This window comes from Saccostrea cucullata, unplaced genomic scaffold (assembly GCF_032062105.1).
Source record: "Saccostrea cucullata isolate Sc308-1 unplaced genomic scaffold, CSIRO_AGI_Scuc_v1 ctg485, whole genome shotgun sequence".
NCBI classification, from domain to species: domain Eukaryota; kingdom Metazoa; phylum Mollusca; class Bivalvia; order Ostreida; family Ostreidae; genus Saccostrea; species Saccostrea cuccullata.
Genome location: NW_026928836.1, coordinates 110,350 through 130,213, shown reverse-complemented (window position 1 = coordinate 130,213; position 19,864 = coordinate 110,350). Strand labels below are relative to the sequence as shown.

General features: G+C 32.5%; 2 protein-coding genes across 3 annotated transcripts; one reads left to right on the top strand and one right to left on the bottom strand.

Annotated features, from left to right (window-relative positions):
* The first annotated feature begins 2,710 nt into the window (after window positions 1-2,710).
* Window positions 2,711-4,620, top strand: LOC134278875 (uncharacterized). Its single transcript, XM_062761175.1, has 3 exons — window positions 2,711-2,870; window positions 3,175-3,338; window positions 4,376-4,620. Exons 1-3 carry the CDS (start codon window positions 2,803-2,805, stop codon window positions 4,618-4,620), a joined length of 477 nt encoding a protein of 158 aa, XP_062617159.1. The 5' UTR covers window positions 2,711-2,802.
* Window positions 4,621-9,953: 5,333 nt separating this feature from the next.
* LOC134278880 (uncharacterized) lies at window positions 9,954-19,590 on the bottom strand. 2 transcript variants are annotated; one of them, XM_062761179.1, is made up of 8 exons: window positions 19,504-19,590; window positions 18,994-19,081; window positions 18,536-18,694; window positions 17,584-17,685; window positions 16,937-16,997; window positions 16,230-16,348; window positions 13,254-13,334; window positions 9,954-12,176 (listed from the first exon to the last, which is right to left on the bottom strand). In XM_062761179.1, the coding sequence occupies exons 2-8, from the start codon at window positions 19,037-19,039 to the stop codon at window positions 11,014-11,016; spliced, it is 1,731 nt and encodes a 576-aa protein (XP_062617163.1). In that variant the 5' UTR covers window positions 19,040-19,081; window positions 19,504-19,590; the 3' UTR covers window positions 9,954-11,013. The 2 variants fall into 2 exon arrangements, with proteins under 2 accessions (XP_062617163.1, XP_062617164.1); XM_062761180.1 differs by lacking the exon at window positions 19,504-19,590 and having other exon boundaries at window positions 18,994-19,106.
* Between the last annotated feature and the right edge of the window lie 274 nt (window positions 19,591-19,864).

The window sequence follows — 19,864 nt, the reverse complement described above, 5'->3', positions numbered from 1 at the left end:
CGATGACATTATTTATTGAACGTCCCTCGTATATATATGCATTAATTTTGTAAGTATATTCGGTATGCTATAGTACATAGAGTCTGGTGTAGATAAATATGACATTAAAACACGTTTTAAACTTCTAATTTTCTGAAAATAAATGATTCTCTTCGCATTAAGGAGAAATACAAATATTTTGCAACCCGTGGAGGAAAATTTGACTGATATTACAGTGTAGTATATCTACCTAAAACCATGTCATTTGATTACTAGTAAAACCAGTGTTTTCAAAAAGTTAAGATCTGTATTCAGAGTTCAAAGAACAGTGGAATAAAAAAAATAATTTCGTCTTCAACATTATTTATAGAGCAAACTGTGCAAATTCGATCCTCAACAGATTCACCATGATATCTACCGGTCTATTACACTGTATATAGTAGTGATGAAATTCCACATATAAATTGCACTAAAACCACCATAATATTTTTAGGCATATCAAGAACTACATAATTTTCCATGCCATTTTTTTTTTAGTAAACACAAGTTCACAATTTGGGAATGCTTAAAATCTCAATGCCCCAAAGGTTTGTTATATGATAAATTCTTATATAATAATTATCTTTCAAATCACTACACCAGTTAATCCTACATCGTTTTTGATATGTGCGAGGCAATTAATGTCAGCATTTTTGAGGGAGGGATCTTAAGTGTTGCTGATTTTTAATTAAAACTAAGATACTTATATTATGTTGATTCAGAAGCTTTTGTAAGCTCCCCCCACCCTTTTTTTTGGGGGGGGGGGGATCTATTCAAATCATACGAAGATGAAAAAGTTAAATAAAAGATACAGAAAGTTAAATTAATTATCGTAGTAGACTTATTGTTCAGTAAAAATTACATGCCTTTCAAGGTGTTTCCATATCGAAGTTTTTTTTCCCCCTATTTTAAATTTACATCGGACACGATGAAAGAACGTGTAGTCAATAGAACTTTTCATATACCGGTCTTGTAGAGTAGGCTTTCCCCCCTAAAATCTTTCCCTCGGGAAAACTGGCTCTAGAGTAGGATTTTCCTCTGGAAAACTGGATCTAGAGCAGGATATCTCCTACGGAAATCCCACGCCAGGGTCAATTTTCCGGGGGGGGGGGGGTCCTACTTTGTGAAGTAGTTATAGAGTACGTACGATTTCCCCCGTAGCCAATTTTCCCCCAATGAAATATAATTGCTGTAATTATGTTTTGAAGGGGAGAGGGGCGGTACATTGTAACAAGTGTCCCATTTTTATTATATGGTGACCGGATGTATTGAACACATGTACTGAATATGTGATATTGAGCTACTATGGTTTGTGAGTTTCAAGTTTCCATTTCGTTCCACTTCAATGAATATTTACGGAATAATTGCATTAATATTCAATTTCTACTTAGATTTCATGGTAGGGGACAAGTATATTAATTGATAATGCAATACTTTCAGAAAGGGGGGGGGGGGGCTACTCCGAAAAGGAATGGTGGGATTTGGCTCTGGTGTTAAATATCCCCTCGGGGGGAAATCCTACTCTAAAATACAAATTCCGGGGGGAAAGCTGGCTATGGGGGAAATCCTACTCTACAACACCGGTACATAATTTAGTCTTATCCCATGATCCTTTGCACTTCACGACGTGCAAGGGCTCATGCGACAAGACTAACACATATTTTTTTCTTCTTTTGATTTAATGAAATATTTTCCTTCCTGTCTATTTTTACAACATCGGTGCCTAGCTGTGTCTGGCGCATTCTACGTACTAAGTCTTTGTTAATACCGGTAAATAAAGGTTTTTGACAGGAACTTTAGGAGGCTACTTCCTGACAGAAGTAGATTTTATTTTTCTTTAAGTAAGAAAACTGAAAACTTAAGGTCCAACCCCTCAAATCTGCTGTCGTTAATTGTCTTGCCAGCGTTTAGGGAACACATGTATATGTCATGGGTAATATGTATCAATTACTTTTATTAACTATGTTGACTCCTTCACTGTGGAAAAAGATTGCGTAGGATTCTTGGCATGGCTAATGACTGCAGACTGCAGAGTTATAAAATTCTATACATCAGAAATAAACTTATTCAAGCAATTGCTTTATTACAGGAGGAAGATTGACACTTTATAATTTCCTGGACACATTTGAACTTAAAAAAAAATGGATTAAAAATCAAGCCATTTTTGATCAAGAGATATAACTGCCTTCTTATTATTAATTCCTTAATTAATTCTTTCATTTTCCTGCATTTTCAAGCACTAAATCCTTAGCATGTGAATATTATATTTTCTTTATTACAGTCAGATTCAAAAAGAGATCGCAAACACTTATAATCGGCACATTTTCAAGACTTGATTCCAACATGATGCAATGTTTGCACTTGGAGCCAACTAAGTCAAAACAAATGGCAGTATACGGGTAAAATTCAGTTAAGACCATTCGATGTATGAAATATCAAAAAGTTATTCTAAATCCCAAATTTCCTTTATTTTATTTTATTGTCTTTTATTAATTTTCAAAAAGAAGATGAAAAAGATTACATGACAAATTATTTGTCATGTAATCATTTTCAACTACAGCATGTACAGGTTGAAATTTAATCAGAGACAATATTTTTATCATTAATTGAGGAGTGTTTTATCATATAATTAAGCAATTGCTACACTGCGCCATGCAGGCGACAAATAAAAAGACCATGTGATCTTGTTTGCTTGTACCTCGGTCGATTCGTACCTCATAATGAGATAAAGGTGACGGAGTCAGTCAAGGTTTGCCGAATGGTGACGGAAACGGCCGATGTTTGATGAATGGTGTTGGAATAGATAACAGACAAGTGTCACTCATCGGAATGAGGTCGCTTACTACACAAGTGTAAGAAATATTTCACAGTACTACAAAGAATGTTATCATCTGTACATAATATCATTGGTGTATAATTTTGTGTTTAACAATTCTCTGTAAAAAAAACTTATTTTCCATGCATATACTTTAGTATATGCTCTTATTTAATGTTTTTTTATTACACTGAATATACAGATCAGAGAGAGAGAGAGAGAGAGAGAGAGAGAGAGAGAGAGAGAGAGAGAGAGAGAGAGAGAGAGAGAGAGAGAGAGAGAGATTTGTGTTCAAGAACTACAGAATGCCTAACATGGCCATTTCTTTCTTTATCTTCCAGTTATTCTGTAGGAGGAAAACTATTAAAAGAATGCCGGCTTAACGACAGACATTTAACTGTACTGAATGTATTACTTCGTTATAACTCAGATAAAGGTGAAGGGACTGCCAGAACCAAGAAAGGTTCTACAGAATCCCCTACAACGAAGGATGAACCAAACCAGAGTAAGACAAGATGTGTTTGTGAAACACCGCAAATTAAAAAAAAAACATATTTTTAGCATAAAGGACACAGTGAAGGTCACAATGTCATTGATCTTGGTGTCATTTGAAAGATCTTGATTAGTGAAGTATATATATATCAAATAAGAAGTCTCTAACTTTCACGGTTCAAAAGTTACGGCGAAGGTTCAAAATAGCTATAAAAGACACAGTCAAGGTCACAACGTCATCGACCTTGGTGTCCTGTGAAAAGGCTTCATTAGTGGAGTAGGCATGCCAAATATCAAGTCTCTATCTTTCTTCGTTCAAAAGTTATGGCGAATGTTAAAGTTTGCCGTCAAAAAAAAACTATATTTCGCTCATAGGCCACAGCCAAAGCAACAAGGTCATTGACCATGGTGTCTTTTAAAAAAACTTAATAAGTGTTGTATGTATACCAAATATGAAGTCTCTATCTTTTGTGGTTCAAAAGTAATGGCAAAGGTTAAAGCTTGCAAAAAAAACCCTCTATTTTTAGGATATAGGTCACAGTCAAGGTCACAAAGTCATTGACTTGGTGTCATTTGAAAGAGCTTCATTAGAGAAGTAGGCATATTAAATATGAAGTTTCTATTATTCATGGTTCAAAAGTTATGGCGAAGGTTAAAGTTTGCAGACAAACAGACAAACAGATAGACAGGCAGAAAGACAGGACAAAAACAATATACGCCTCGGATTTTTCGATCCCGGCGCATAAAAATACATACATGTAGCATGAAACTCTGCCAATAATAATGACTGACAGTCCTCTGAATGATAATGAATGACAGAGTAACATGTATGCCTTCAGTAACCTTTCCAAGCATTTCAGTGAACGTTCAGTAAACTTAAGGGTGTTGTTTCATCACGTGATACAATGTACACGTATGTTGCTTAAATGTGTTAAAAGGGCATTCACTGTACAGAATTATTTATGTACAAAATCATAAATCAATAAAAAACATATATTTTATCTTTTATTTTAAGAGATCAGATCAACTTAAAACTTTTTTTTCTTCCAGTGAAAAAATACAGAAAAATTCTTGGTGGCGGATTCTTAGTAGGCGGAGGAGCGGCGATCGGCGCACCTGCCTTGTTGCATACAGCGGGGTTCAAGAGTACAGGAGTGGCTGCAGGATCTTTGGGGGCGTGGTTAATGTCCGTAGGAGCCACGGGGCTGAGCGGAGGAGCGCTGTTAACTATAGGATCAATAGCGGGCGGATCTTATGTTGTGATGAAAATTTATAAAACAACGAAAAAACCATAATTAATGAAAAAAATAGATTGCAAGTCCATTTTTTTCCAACAGAAATAAATTCCCCATGACAATATATAAAACGAAGATAATGGATAAAGAGACTTTGTTAGTGATAAATAACACATTTGTCTGCTGTTGTGATAGAACAAAATATTATGAAACATATGGAGATAGCAAAAATCCATAAAACAATACAATATAGGAGCAGAGCAAATACGGACCTCCAAACATCAAAGGTGGGATGTGGCAACGCACTTTGAAAAAATTACGCACTTTGAAAAAATTTTTCAAAGTGCGTTAATTTTTGGGACCAGGTTAACGCACTTTGAAAAATTTTTTTTTTTTCAAAGTGCGTTAATATGGACCATATTAACGCACTTTGAAAAAAAAAAATTCTGCATGGCTTAGTCAATATTACTACAAATCTTAAGTATGATAACTTATCATTTGAACCTGATTTGATACTTTTTGTCCCCCGCTTGAAAAGAGGGGGGTGTATTAATTTGGGTCTGTCCGTCCGTCCGTCTAGCTGTCTGTCTGTCCGTCCGTCTTTCTGTCTGTCTGTAACGCTTTCGTTTCCACACGATATCTCGAGAACCCTTTGAGCTTTTGCAATAAAATTTAACATAACAGAATCCCTGTGGCCTTAGGAAGACCCCTTTTGAATTTGGGGTCAAAAGGTCAACATTCAAGGTCGTAAAGAACTACGAACGATAGTATTATTCTTCCGCCATCTATAAGTCAATTCTCAAAAGTTAACATCTTGGAATGATTCTCAAAATTTTTATACATAATTATATGAATTTTCATAAAACTTTACTTATTTGGGATACCAAAGAGAGATAACTCTATAATTTTGGCAAAACTTGTGTTTTCCACTATAGAAATCAACGGAAAACTGAAAATATTTTTTAAACAACTTCCCCCCCCCCCCCCCGTGAAACAAAAATTCCTTTTTACAGATAATATGGACTGTTATTTTACAAATTTATGCCAAAGCTTTATGTGTTTCACGGGGGGGGGGGGGGGGGGGGGGGGGGGGGGGGCATATGTTTATAGACAAAAAAATGCTTATTTTTCACCAATTTTGAAGCTATTTAAAACTAAATAATTGTATTTTATTAATTTAATATATATGCTTTATTTATTTGCGTAAAACATGAGAAAAGATATTAGATACATGTTAAATGAACAATTCCTATGAAAATATCATGTAAGTTAAATACCTGGAGGTTAACAGAGAGATTATCAGATATGGTATCAAATTAACATCGAAAGCAGACAGGTACTTAATATAATTAAATGTAATTAATGTAATTAATATTCTGATTTTCCTGAAAATGAACAAAAATAGACTTTGAGATTTAAAAGAAAAAAATTTCGATTTACTACAGGCTTCCTTGTACAGTGCTTATATTGTATTTAGAATGCTCTTTTTTTCAAATATCATTGACACTTAAGTTTACGAGTTATAGAAATAGATACATCTGGGTGGGAATGATAAAGAGTTGAGCTGATAGACCTTAATTCAGCCAGTCTTTTCTTCTTTTTCCGTTTCTTGGTTTTTTTCAATCCATCAGTTTTTAGAAAGAAACACATCAAAGTAAGGGCATCGCAAAGCGGAGCATTCCTTCCCAAAAAGCATGTTCAGTAAATCAAGGCAGCATTTGACATCGATCGCGATACAAATTACATCAATTCCACACAGAAAAAAATAACATACACATAAAGTAATAACACACATAATCGCATCACTATATCCCATCATACGTTGCGAGGGGGTAATACTGTTGTCTATTTCTAAAATATAAGTCTAATTCCTTTTGTTTCGTGAAAATTTTTTCAAAGTGCGTTAAATGTTGACATGGTGTAAAATTATGATGTACAGTCTTAACGCACTTTGAAAATTTTTTTCAAAGTGCGTTGATTTGGTCCCAAATTCAACGCACTTTGAAAAAATTTTTCAAAGTGCGTTAACCTGGTCCCAAAAATCAACGCACTTTGAAAATTTTTTTCAAAGTGCGTAATTTTTCAAAGTGCGTTGTAACAGTGGGATATGGCACCTCATGGAGGAGTGAACATCCTCTGCCAACCGGTCACACCCGCTTTTTGCTCTCTGTCATGATCGGGATATAACAGAAAAATCTGTCGTCAATTCACTGTATTAATAATGGATTAACCATTAGTATGAAAAACGTCTGTCAGCATTTAACTCAATGATGAATTGTATTTGCTGACAAACTCATTGTATCGACCATAGAACAAGGCGACATTACACACTGATATTCTTATTTCATCAACTTTTTTGTCAATAATTTACCCCGTTTAAGACATTGTTCATACGTAGAGCATGCTCTTACGTATCGAATCAACTGAGATATATAAACTCCGTATGCAGGTGATTAAGGTAATACATATTGTTGCATAAGTAAGGGAAGTTGATGATTGAAAAGTTATAGTCATCAAGTTTATCATAGAGTTTGGTTGTTAGATTACCATATATTATATATAATAAGTTTATTGTGGTCTGAATTGTAGCTGTATGCTTATTAGTAAGAAGTTGTAACTTTTCATTTTCTTGACAAATTAACTTTGCATAGCACTAAATACTGCATTTGACAATGCATGCAAAACATTGTTTAATTTCTTTCAAAGACAAATATACACTGTGATATTCTTTTTTAAGAATTTATTTCAAGAACAACATGCATTTAAATAAATAATAAAACTTTGATAACATAGGCTGCAGAATACGCCAAAATATGATATAATACAAAACGGTATAATTTCATGTATTATAATTTACGAAATGGTTGTCTTAAATGTGCGAGTAAAAGGGAACATGATTTTCATGGAATATGGTAATTGTAGAAGTATTATGTCATTGCTTACTAAATGCAAATATTAAGTATATTGCAGTTAAGTAGAGTATTACATACTAGTTTATCACCTACAGGGAACATATCACATCATATTACATGTAAACTAAATAAATAAAATAAATAAATAAATAGAATGCATGAAAAATGTCAAACATACTTATAGGTCTTTAGGAATACATTTAATCTTATTTAATCAAAATGTACAAGGTACAATAAAAAATGCATATTCATAGGATACAATAACCGAAGCCCGACCACAATACTTTTTTTAATGCTGAGAAAGAAGCTGAGCAGCTCTCTCCAAATATAGTCAAATATGATCATAGGAAAGCATTTGTCAAAGGAAGAAAATGGAGTGATCGATTATAAATCTCTCCATGTTTTGTGTTCTATTTTTTTGTTTTAAATTATTTACATTACTTGTTCATCGAAAAATAAACCTATAAGAAACGAATCACACACTTTATAAAAGCCAATCGAAGCAATACAACATGAAGAGACAGATTAATTTGAACATCTGATGGAACTTCAGTTTTAACTGAGGGATATCTTGGTATTAAATAATCAGTGTACAGTGCAAGTACGCTGCGTTTTTTTTTATTATAAACTAGAGGTACTGTGAGCAATGAGCTAACTCAAGAATACCCCCCGCCTCCCATAATGTCCTTGTGTTGCTATTTATTGTTTTACGGTAATATGTAAAGAGTAATAACCCATACTATCAAATGTTATCCAGAAGCTTCTATATGTGACGTCATAGGTAAACATTTAATGGCGATGTCCATGTTTTGCTATGGGAAACTTAAAATACGTGTCGAACAAAAAAGTAAAATAGGAGGTGCACAATGGCAATATGAAATAAAGATTCTATGAAAGTTTCATTAAATTTCACTCAGTAGTATAAGAGGAGTTGCGGATAAGAGATAAAGCGTAACAGACGGACGGACGGACGGACGTACAGATGGACGGAAATACCGATCACTATATACCCTCCCACTTTTCAAGTGGGGGGTATAAAAAGATCATCATCGCTCCTTTTCAGAGTGTTTTGTATAGCAATTTCATTCTCTTTGAACTATTGTCATGGTTCAGATTACCAAAAGATATTCCATTTTGTTCTTACATTTTCAGAAATAAAACGGGAGCTTGGCTGATCTTTTGATAAATTGTAGAATACGAGGGCTGTTCGAAAATTATTGAGACATTGTGTATATTTTGCTTTCTAATGAACGTCTTTCGGTGAAAATTTGCAAATACGTTTGAGATACACTAAGAATAATAAAAGCAAGAAATATTTTACAAATATTAAATATTTTCTCTACAATAAAGAAATAAATAACAAGTTTATAAACTTCAATGGGAATTGAAGTGGGTCGGTCACGTGATCAAATCCTGTGAGAAGATTTGATCACGTACCGACCCACTTCAATTCCCATTGAAGTTTTATAAACTTGTTATTTATTACTTATATATACATTTGAGACAGACAATTGAATATTTTCGAATTTAAATTATTGCACTAACCGTCCGTCGTAGATTTGGAAAAATGACGCAAGGTGTAAATCGGCTTGCATGGCGGTTACGCTTCAAATTTATTAGGCTAAGGAATCTATTTCGAAGGGAATATTTTGTGAAATGCTACTTGTGATCAGTAATAGTGAACAGATTGTTGTCTGGGAATATTTTATTCGTGAAAATGATAATCGATGCTGAAGAGACACAAGAAACACGTCCGAAGTTTGATGATAAAAAGTTGGAGGAATTTCGGTCTCTGGAAAGGGATGGATAGATCCGATGGACTGAGACACTTGTCCGAGCCAGTTATTTGCAATTTGATCAAAAATAATCCACGGTTTCAGTAACTAAAGGCATACTTATCGTAAAACACTGATAAACACGGAGACACTGGCGACAGCTTTATATTGAACTACGAAAACGCCGAGGAGTTTGGCAGCTGTTCATGGCATGATTGCAATGATATAATTTTCCAACAGATTTACACATTTATCGTGAGTAAAACAATGTAAAATTTAAATATAAAATAAAAGTTTATGAAGAAAATTAAACCAAAGGTATACTCAAAAAATAAGGATGAATGTTCGAGACTGTGCAGCTGACAAAAGTGAAGAAAAATGTAAACAAACGCTAGGCTCCTAGTTTTCTCTATACGTACACAGATTGAATCGATAGCCCAAAAACTGTATGAAATACTTGTTTACATTTAAAATAAAATAATTATCATTTTACTTGCTTATTTTATTCATATTTATACACGAAAGCAATTAGAGCAGGTCATTTTATGATTTATGTACCGGTAGATATTATTGCGCCGTGTGATTAGGTCACGTATTGACCTCTGACCTCTGACAAACTTCATATAGAATTGAAGATATTTTCTCTCTGTATGTTTACATAATGGAGAGATACCACAAATGTATATATTAGTATGTAAATGCGTCAATAGTAGGGATACACGGAGCAGTCACGAAATCAGATATTGAAAATATGTAATACCAATGTTCTAACTCTTAGTGGATCCATAAAAAGAACGAAAATAATTCAGTCTAAGTGTATAATTTTTCAGCTTTATTTCAAATTCATGTTGTGCAACTTTGATAGAATTTTGATTCGAAATACGGAGATCGTAAAAAAAATTAAGCGCGGTAGAGAAATCTGCTAACAACGAAAAAAATGGATTTTGACGTCAAGGGCGGAGCAGCCAGCATACCTAAAATTTTGTGAAGCGCAATGTAGAACTCTTTTCCAGACTGAACGAACTGCTAAAAAAATAACAACGAGAATAAATAATGTCTTAGGGTTTGTTATTTCATTGGCATACATTTTTTTTTACAATTACTTTAACCAGAGTAAAATTAAAAGCTCTGGACGACGTACGGTATTAATATCGTTACAGTATTAAGCCCGCGTTGCAAAAATCGGCACTGCATGATTCTAAGTCATCCTTTTCCACAAATGAAAATTTTACACTGGGGTAGCAACAGCATACATTTTTAAAGAATAGTTTAATAAAAAATATTGTTTGATTTTTGTAATGTTATATGTAATAACAAAGAAGGAAGAGTATTAAACGCTTCCCGGTCGTTTCACATTCGAATCCATCTACGGCTAACGCGCATTAATTTGCAAGATTTTTTCAATGATAAATATTATTCAAAATATTTTACGTAAAATAAGATAATATTTTTTTCCATGGTTACATCTGATAAAATATAATAAAGGTTTAAGTAATTAACCAAAGAGTTAAAATTTTAGTGCAAAAAGGTCAACTTCATTGTACCGTAGATCAGTAAGATGAACACTGACCCCCCATTTTCTCTGCGATTTTGAGTCACTCTATATGAGTACTTATCCAAAATATACTTCTCAATAAATCCTTGATTTAACAAATTTCACAAGTGAAATACCTTAAACGCATAATTACAGATTCCAAAACTTGTCTACTAGGTTTTCCTCTCAGTACTTTTGCTTTAGAGAAACCAAGACAATTTGTGTACTGTGTTTACTCTTTCCGTTTTCTCCAGTCTAGAACTAACGGATGCTCCTTAAATACACTGTCGTCTGCAAGATTTTTTAACCTTTCTTCACAAAACAAATCTATGTCTTTCTCGCATGCTATAATAGCGAGGGGGTCAGGATGACTCATAGGGCGAACTAACTGAAGGATGGCATCAAGATTGCAAAACTGTATCATCTGTTTCGGGTATTTTTTGTAGCATGCATGAAAAGCACAGATGTAAAGAAAGTTATGCCAGAAGACGCGTACTTCTCGTGTTTCATCTTTTTTGGGTTTTTCTAGATCGAATCTTTCCGACCACATCGGAGCAAGTTTATCCTTATCCAACATTTTTGTGTATTTTGCAACTTTTTCAGGCTCTGACAGCATGTCTTCCGAAATGTCGAATTCACTTGCTATTTCTTGTTTAAATTCCTTATTGTCATGATAACCTAAACAAACGAAGTATGGGAGCCATGGCCAGGTTTGATCTTCCATTAAACCCTCAAAAAGGTTTTGCACTGCTTTGAGTGGACCTATATTTCTCCTTAAAAAGTCTGGAATCATCTTATGATCTAAACTCATTAACTTAACAACCAAAAATGTTCCTATCGGTACTTGATCGATTTCTGACACCCTTTCGAAGGTTAAAGATTTACAACCACAACCGCCATCTGAACACGAATTCTGAAGCAAATTTATTTCTTCTACTACTTTCTTTCTTTTGTAAATTGAGCTATTATCAAGCAACACTCTCTCATATTCTGATATACGAATCTCCTGCTTCAGTAATTCATCTTTCAATCTTTCGTGAATCTCTGTGCGAAGGCCAAAAACGAACTTTGTATTATCAAGTGATTTGCTTTGTTCAGCAACTTGAACCAATATGTCCAGAGTTCTCTTTCTTTCGCAAGGATTTTCATTCCACAGTCCTCCCCATCCATCAATGAAATTCACAGTTTTACGTTTAAAAACTTTTTCAGGACAATGTTCAGAAAATTTCTGAGAAATGTCAAGGTAATTATAATAGTGATCGCTCATTTGATGACGTTTGGCATATATTTTGGTTATTTTCTTCCCTGAAGTGGAGACTGAGTTACCTAGTTGTCCGATAACGTAAATTATCTTCTTTGTTTTCAGGTGGTCGACAGCAATGCTTATGTACTCAGCTAAAAAAAATATGCCATTTAAAAAAAATTGAAGGGACATTCCCTAGCATTATATAATTATTCCATACTATTCGAGATTGAACTCATTTTTAAGTAACCCCCCCCCCCCGGCCCGAAAAACATAAGTACAGGGGGTGGTGCATGTTCTTTCTTAACCATCTCATTCGCAGATTTAAGAACTGGATTTGTTATATGTATTTCTATTGGATATGTCTAATTAAGTTTATAAATCAGGAAATGATAGATATGTTCTTTAGTTTATCAAAATGTGAAGAAATGAAATTATTCTCGAGGAACTTCAGGTCAGGTTTTTTATCAGCCCAATTTTTCCTTTGTATATTAAAGTTATGAATATGTCAATATCAAAATTTCAATCATCCATACGGTATTATCTTTTCAATGTATTTATTTTTTTACTAAAAACTATCCAGAATTGACACCTATATTACATTTCATCTATTTCTCACAGGATCCGTCATCGAAATAGTGAATATAATGAATAAGAGGACTTTAAATAACAGACCTTTTTAAAAATAATTCCAAAATGTTTCTAAACACATAAAGAATGAATTATGCTGAGATAACTTGGATTTATCTTTTCAATTCTGGTACTTTAACTTGACGTATTCAGCATTTGAAACAACAGATAAGAATGAAAAAAAAAATAAAATATGAATATTTAAAGATATAAGGCATTGAAAATTTGCAGGAAACCAGACGTCTTAAAATGTTTCATAAACAAGTAATAAAAAAATTAATAAAAAGCTTATGATCTAAAATTAAAATTTTCTTTATATTTTTAGAAGGATTTCAAAACAACAAAGAATGAAAACGTGAATAGATAATAGGGAGCTAGAGTAAGTGGTCAAAACATAGGATTATTGCGATCATTTTAATGGATAAAACCCAAAGAGTTCTGTAAAAATGACTGACATCTCAGATTAATCAGCAGAATACATCGTTAAAGGTAAAACGACAAAAAATAAACTTGTGTAAATATTTAGAAATACATGAGCATTATTAACATCGAAAAAAAAAAAATCCATATGGACAATATTCCTTTTCAATCATGCTTACGTTTCTTTACCAGCTTTCTCAATTCAGGAACATCATTTGCATCATCATCATCATCATCATTCCTCCGAAATCCAGAAAGACCTACAGAATGTATTATTTCCTTGCTATATATTAAAAACACGAATACAACACAGTAAAGCATTAGCAGACAACTTTATTAACTGTCACATAGTAACATGTATTATGACGCCCTCTCCAATAACTACATCCCCATGAACATTTAATATTTATTGATTTTTTGTTTACTCGATTTACCAACGGAAAATTACGTTCCTGCAAATAAATGCAATTTGGGTTGCCATGAATCTTGACCTAGAGAAATAAAATGATTCTATAAGTACTATAATTTATGTTTTTTATTTGGCATCACTTAAAGCAATATGAGCTTCATGTTTGACATTGGAAAATTTTATTGCAAATTTGTAATTAACTATTTCAATGACAGAAAAATAAAGATTTATAAACTTCTGTTGTTCATATTTGCTATGGAAATTTTTTTTATTAGCTTTGATTGAAGCAAAATTGAATTATTGTTCAATAATGATTTCTTATATAAATCTGTATATTCGGTCGTACAGAAATATTTCTTCTGAAACATTGTAAAAATTTATTTTGGGCTTATTGGTCATAAGGGTTTAAATTACATAGAAATGAATCATAATAGCATATTTTACTAGCAAAATAAAATTTTCAAAAATGCAGCTCATATCGCTTTAAAATCTCATTTCAAAAATTATATATGTACATCCTCATCAAACATGTTTCAGAGATAAAGTGATATGCGTATACTTTTTTTATTATGCTTGTAGTTTGTTATTATTATAGAAAAAAACTACATAATCATTTATTGCAAAAACATAACACCTTTAGTTGAAACCTGAACTAACGGATTTTTTTTAACTTAATCATGTTAATTTTTGAATTAAACATATTTTATTGACAAAGTCAAAATGATCAGACACAAGTTCAGTAATTTATATAGTCCTCTCCAAATATATAACATTTTGTAAAATTGCCAAAAAAAAAAAAAAAAAAGAAAAAAAACATATATACATGCAGTCTACTGCATACATTGAAAACATCGTAGCAATAGAAAAGAATATATTCTTCAAATGAACAAATGTAATTTGAGATGGTAAGAGAAAAAAGTATTAAACTTAGTTTGAAAAACGACCACATTAATTTAAAAAAGTTTGAATAGTCTTGAAAAGTTCAAAATTTTGTCCAACTGTTAGAGAATCATCGCCCCATAGCATTAAATGTATATCTATAACATGTAAATAATCAAATGATAATAGATTATTCATTAAGGAATGTCTTGCTTTTACATAATATTACAAACAAAAAACAAATGATATGCATCTTCTAGTAGTCCACAAGAACAATTAGGACTGGTTATTAGGTTACAGCTATATAAGTCGGAATTTAAAATACAATTATGTCTTAATCTTGTATGAATTATGTTCAAAAACCTTTTTCCATAAGAAAAAAATATTTCTGAGGTTTTACATAACTATTTTGCAGATAGTTTTTTTTTTTAAATTTTGATAGAAGTTGCCTCTCTTTTTTTAAGACGAAGGGAATTCCACTTTCTAACAGTATCGGGAATTAAATTTTATGAATCCCTATTACTTTACATTATCACCAATCCTTCAATAAAATAAACACTATCATTGTATTTTATGCTCCCATAATCGAAGATTTGAGGGTATACAATTTTTGTCTTGTCCGTCTGTTTGTCTAGCTGTCTCACTGTCTGTCTGTTTGTCTCTTTATCCACAAAAAACTTTAACCTTGCCCATAACTTTTAATTTAGTGGAGCTATGACTTTTTTATTTTACATGTGTATTCTTTGTTACGAGACCTTTAAATTGGTACAACTGTATTAAATTTGCATTGAAGAAAAGTTTCATTGTTGTTATTTAGTCGTACCCGAAGAAAGGTTTTGTCACAAGGAATACACCTGTGAAATATGGAAGCCATGCATAGTCATGCATAGCACCATCTAGGTGTACTCAAAAGTAATGGGCAATATTAAAGTTTTTGGTGGACAAACAGACAAACAGATAGACAGACAGAGAGAGATATAGGCAGACATAGAGACGGAAAGGGCAAAAACTACACACTCCGTAATCGAAGAAAAAAAAAATAGTAATCATGAAATCAAATATAAAATGTTAGGTCAAAAATGTCGGAAGCCCATTTAGGACCTATCAAAAAATATTTTTGAATTCGTTATAACGATTTTTCGAATTCGTTATAAGGAATTTAATTTATTATAACAGATTTATTGAATTCGTTATAACGAATTTAATTTGTTATAGCAGATTCATTGAATTCGTTATAACGAATTTAATTCGTTAAAACAGATTCATTAAATTTGTTATAACGAATTTAATTTGTTATAACAGATTCACTAAATTGTTATAATGAATTTAATTTGTTATTACAGATATACTGAATTCGTTATAACGAATTAAATCTTTTATCACAGATTTCTTGATTTCGTTATAACCAATTCAAGAATTTGTTTTAACGAATTTTTGAATTGGTTATAACGAATTCTAAAAATCGTTATAACGAATTTGATTTATGGGCTTCCGTACTACGAAAAATGTTTCAATACAAGAACAAATCCTCTTCCTCAAGGATGCATTTTGGCAAGTTTTGATGATATTCGGATATTGGTTCTTCAGATGAAGCAAAAAAAAGTTCACAGACGAAAGAAGGTTGGCGGACACTCTTTGATCAGGAAAGCTCATTTGAGCCTTTGTCTCAGATGAGCTAAAAGCTTCTATCTAGTAGTCATGAAAATGAAAGTTGTCGTAATCATGAAGTAAGGGACATATGATCGTAAAAAATACTACTTGTAGTTGGATCTTGACCAGATTAATTCCCATTAAATTCGGGGTTCTACTTTTCACTGGCCTAACCCCGATACAATTAAGAAATAGAGGTATAAGATATAATACTTACATTTCAGGGTTTGTCGTCTCTTCTTAATTATTAAAATCACCACAATAGATATCACCAATACAGCTGGTATGAGCCCAAGTGGTAAGCCAATTTTTAAGGCAAATGCATCGTCCTTGCTCCTAATAAATAAATCACGATAAAATGCAAATACATGAAAAATATATTTTTCCTATACTTTTATGATGCTTTTAATAAACGCATATTTCTTGTTCAGCTGTAAACCCAATTTATCATTAAGGCGAATAAGATTGTAAAGCTTTAATTTCAATATATTAGTTAAACATCCTCAAGGGAGAAACTAAATAATTTCTCAACGGAAAAGTTAGATGTTACGATTTAATGACAAGATGTGCATAAAAGATTTTTTTTTAGTCTGAGCAAGGAAGACACATCAAGCAGGAATAAAAATGATGACAAGTACAAAGCACTACCTAATTAATTAACATATATTTCAAATTTATCCGTGTGCTGTACAAATGCATTTCAGGAAATTATTTTTTACGACAATTTATGCGAAATTTAATAAATGAAGTTAGAATTTTTTCACCTTTCTCTTGAGGGATGTTCATCTTCCTTGCTTATATACTGATAAACTTCCGTAAAGCCATTGATTGAAAACATAAAAGAGATTTCTTTTCCCCTGTATATTGCATGTTCCTATTTCTAAATATATATTGACTGCTCAAAATCTTTATAAAGAATATTACCTTGATTGCTGACTCCAATGAAGGTTGTTTTCTTCACTTTCAATTTCAAAACAAACAGGAACTGCCAAAATTATATACATGTATACGTATATTAAAGACTCAAAAATCCAATGGTGACGCAAAAGACCGATGGTCTTGCCAATCACCGATGGTCTGCACCAAACCCCGATGATCTGTTGTCGATACGGACGCCAAAATCGGAGTTATGCCAAAATCCAATTGCTTGTTTTTCATAAGACATGCTGTGCTAAAGTGCGATGGTCTGACACGCCAAAGTCCAATGGTGTGGAGAAACACATCTCACCCACCCAAGGTATCTTGTTTATAGATTTTACACACTTTTCGAGCAATTAGGGTAAGATCCGTACCTATCCGAGAAATAAAGTTTAAACTTAGCATAGTGACCCTGGCATCGCACGCATGACAGTTTGGCACAGTATTATAATGAAGTCATCAGCGTTAACTAGTTTGAGCATCATCGGACTATTGCGTGTCAAACCATCGGGGTTTGGCGCAGACCATGGGACTTACACTTTGGAGTCCATTCGCACTTTGTAGTCCTACACATATATATATGCACTGATTTATGATAATAATGATAAAAAGTTCTATTATTTTTTCACATCGTCAAAATAATATATTCTTACAATTGTACACCTCGTCACTTCTGTAAGGGATGCTAGGGCAACCAGTTTTATTACAAGTCCTCCAGTGAAGATAGTAATCATTTGTGAAGATTGGACAGTTTCCTATCAATAAATAATTATAATCAAATTAATATATGTCGTTCTCGGTATTTTATTGCACGTTGGTTCAACCAGGGTATATGGAAAAGTAGATCCGAAAGACCGATAAACATCCTTAAAATATGAAATAAAGGGAAAACAATAGTTCCTTTTTATAAATAAAAAAGTGGGTGTTTTGCCTACTTACATTAAATAAATGCATTTAATTTTTCATAAATGGTTATCAATTTGAAACGTAATCTGTTGTGATAACACTAAGGTCTACAGGTCGATAGTTGACATCTTATTGTTAAATCTTATCCCTGAAAATAAAAATCAGCAGGTCGGCATCGAATTGCTAGATCTTTCAAAGATCGAAAGTTGACATCCCGTTGGCACACTGATTTCCTTAAAACAAAGGTAGATTTGTCAATTCGTTTAACTGTCTACCAGCCAGCCTCTCGACCTGAATACATGTTGATCATTCAAGCAAACAATCAGTCAACCCATCTACCTATCGACCTGTCAATCAAACATTATGTCTTCCCGTCGACCTATCTTCCTTTTTACTTGTCAACTTAATTACCGACCTGTCAACTGTTTATAAGCCCAAAGTTTTACCAAAAAATTGTAGAATTTCTACATATTTCCTCATATTCATTTCAATGTGCATTCATTCTCACAGCCCTTTATTAGTGTATGCAAATATTTACCGATACTTCTTACCCATATCTCCTAGTTGAACCACGTCTTTTCCCACTATTTTCTAATTTTGAATATTGTTTGGCGTTCTTTTTTTATTTTCCAGTTTTTAATCATAAAATGTATTAACCAGTGGAGGGTTTCTAAGAAGAGTAAGACTAGGGTTTTTTACCGTTCATTATTAATGTTCTTTCTATGCATTTCTCCTCCCTTGTTTTCCCGTCCTCCATGACTAGACAGTGGTAATCATCTTTGCCCTGACATACTTTCGTTTTGGACCTGACATTCCATTCAGTTTCATTCAAAGGGCAAATTATTGTTGATAAGTCACCTGCAATAATACAGTAAATTTACCTATTTTTATAAAAATGGAACTTTGTTGAAAAAAGAAAGACAAGATGATTAGCAATTTCACATCAGATTTAATACTTCTTTCTTCAAATGTACAATGAATAAAGAAGAAGTTTGAAGCATGAATAATTCCTATCATAGTTTCTTTGTTTATTTTTTTTGTCATGCTCAAATATATTAAAGGTATTGTCCATAATAATTCTCTGTTTCGTTAGAATGATATGTTACTTTCGTTTGATTTATATCACTAAGTATTGAGGAAATGTTATATGAACTTACCAACAGTAAAGGAAATCATTATCAAAAGGAATGTTAAAATATCCATTTTCTTCCTATGAATTCAATATGCTTTATAGCAATACTTCAACTGCAAAATTAACGAATGCTTTAATAAATTAAATAGAACTGACTAATTTTATGACGTTTCATTTTCGATTTGAATGAGTTAACTACAGTTTACCCGAATTAATTAATTAATTATGAATGTCATGTCTGGCTCGACTCTCTCTAATCTAATTGTTAATAGTGTGTAACAACTCGATAAGTGGTGTAAATACATATAGTCCTTCTATTAATATACATATAAATTGATGTACTGCAAGAAAAAATAATCTAGGTTAGAAGTACATTACGATTATTTCATTATTGTGTCCACTTAAACACCATCCTACCCTAAGCATACCATAGCAAATAAAATATAATTATTAAACAGCATAATAAGCAGAAAAAAATAAGTTAAAGGATTTTATCAATATAAGAAAAGTTATCATTTAAATAGAATTCTAATACCTATTAAATTGTATGTTAATTCCGCAAAAAATGGATGAAAAGAAGAGGTTTTCTCCTACATACATTAACTTTCATTTTCGTTTCATTTTGTACTGAAAGGGTAATGAGGAAGTCAGAAATAAAACATCATTAAAACGTGCGTCATGGACTGAAATACACTGTTTAAAAATAGCTTATGGGTTTTCTGGCCTTTTAAAAATCCCCTACGATCACTGAAGTGCAGGGAAATATCTAGAATTTTTTGACGTATATTCTACATATACATGTTTCAAATGTAAATAAATATACATGTACTGTATAGGCATTTGCAACAGTATCTCTATTTTTCACAATTGATATTTTATCTAAACAATAAATGACC

Excerpts from the sequence above, each read along its gene's own strand:
- LOC134278880 (XM_062761179.1), bottom strand. The coding sequence starts at position 19,039 with ATGGATATTTTAACATTCCTTTTGATAATGATTTCCTTTACTGTTG. Across the intron at positions 18,695-18,993 it reads AATGATTTCCTTTACTGTTG|GTGACTTATCAACAATAATT; the intron begins GTAAGTTCATAT and ends GTATTATTGCAG. Across the intron at positions 13,335-16,229 it reads GAGACGACAAACCCTGAAAT|GTCTTTCTGGATTTCGGAGG; the intron begins GTAAGTATTATA and ends TACATTCTGTAG.
- LOC134278875 (XM_062761175.1), top strand. The coding sequence starts at position 2,803 with ATGAATGGTGTTGGAATAGATAACAGACAAGTGTCACTCATCGGAATG. Across the intron at positions 2,871-3,174 it reads AGGTCGCTTACTACACAAGT|TTATTCTGTAGGAGGAAAAC; the intron begins GTAAGAAATATT and ends TTTATCTTCCAG. Across the intron at positions 3,339-4,375 it reads GAAGGATGAACCAAACCAGA|TGAAAAAATACAGAAAAATT; the intron begins GTAAGACAAGAT and ends TTTTTCTTCCAG.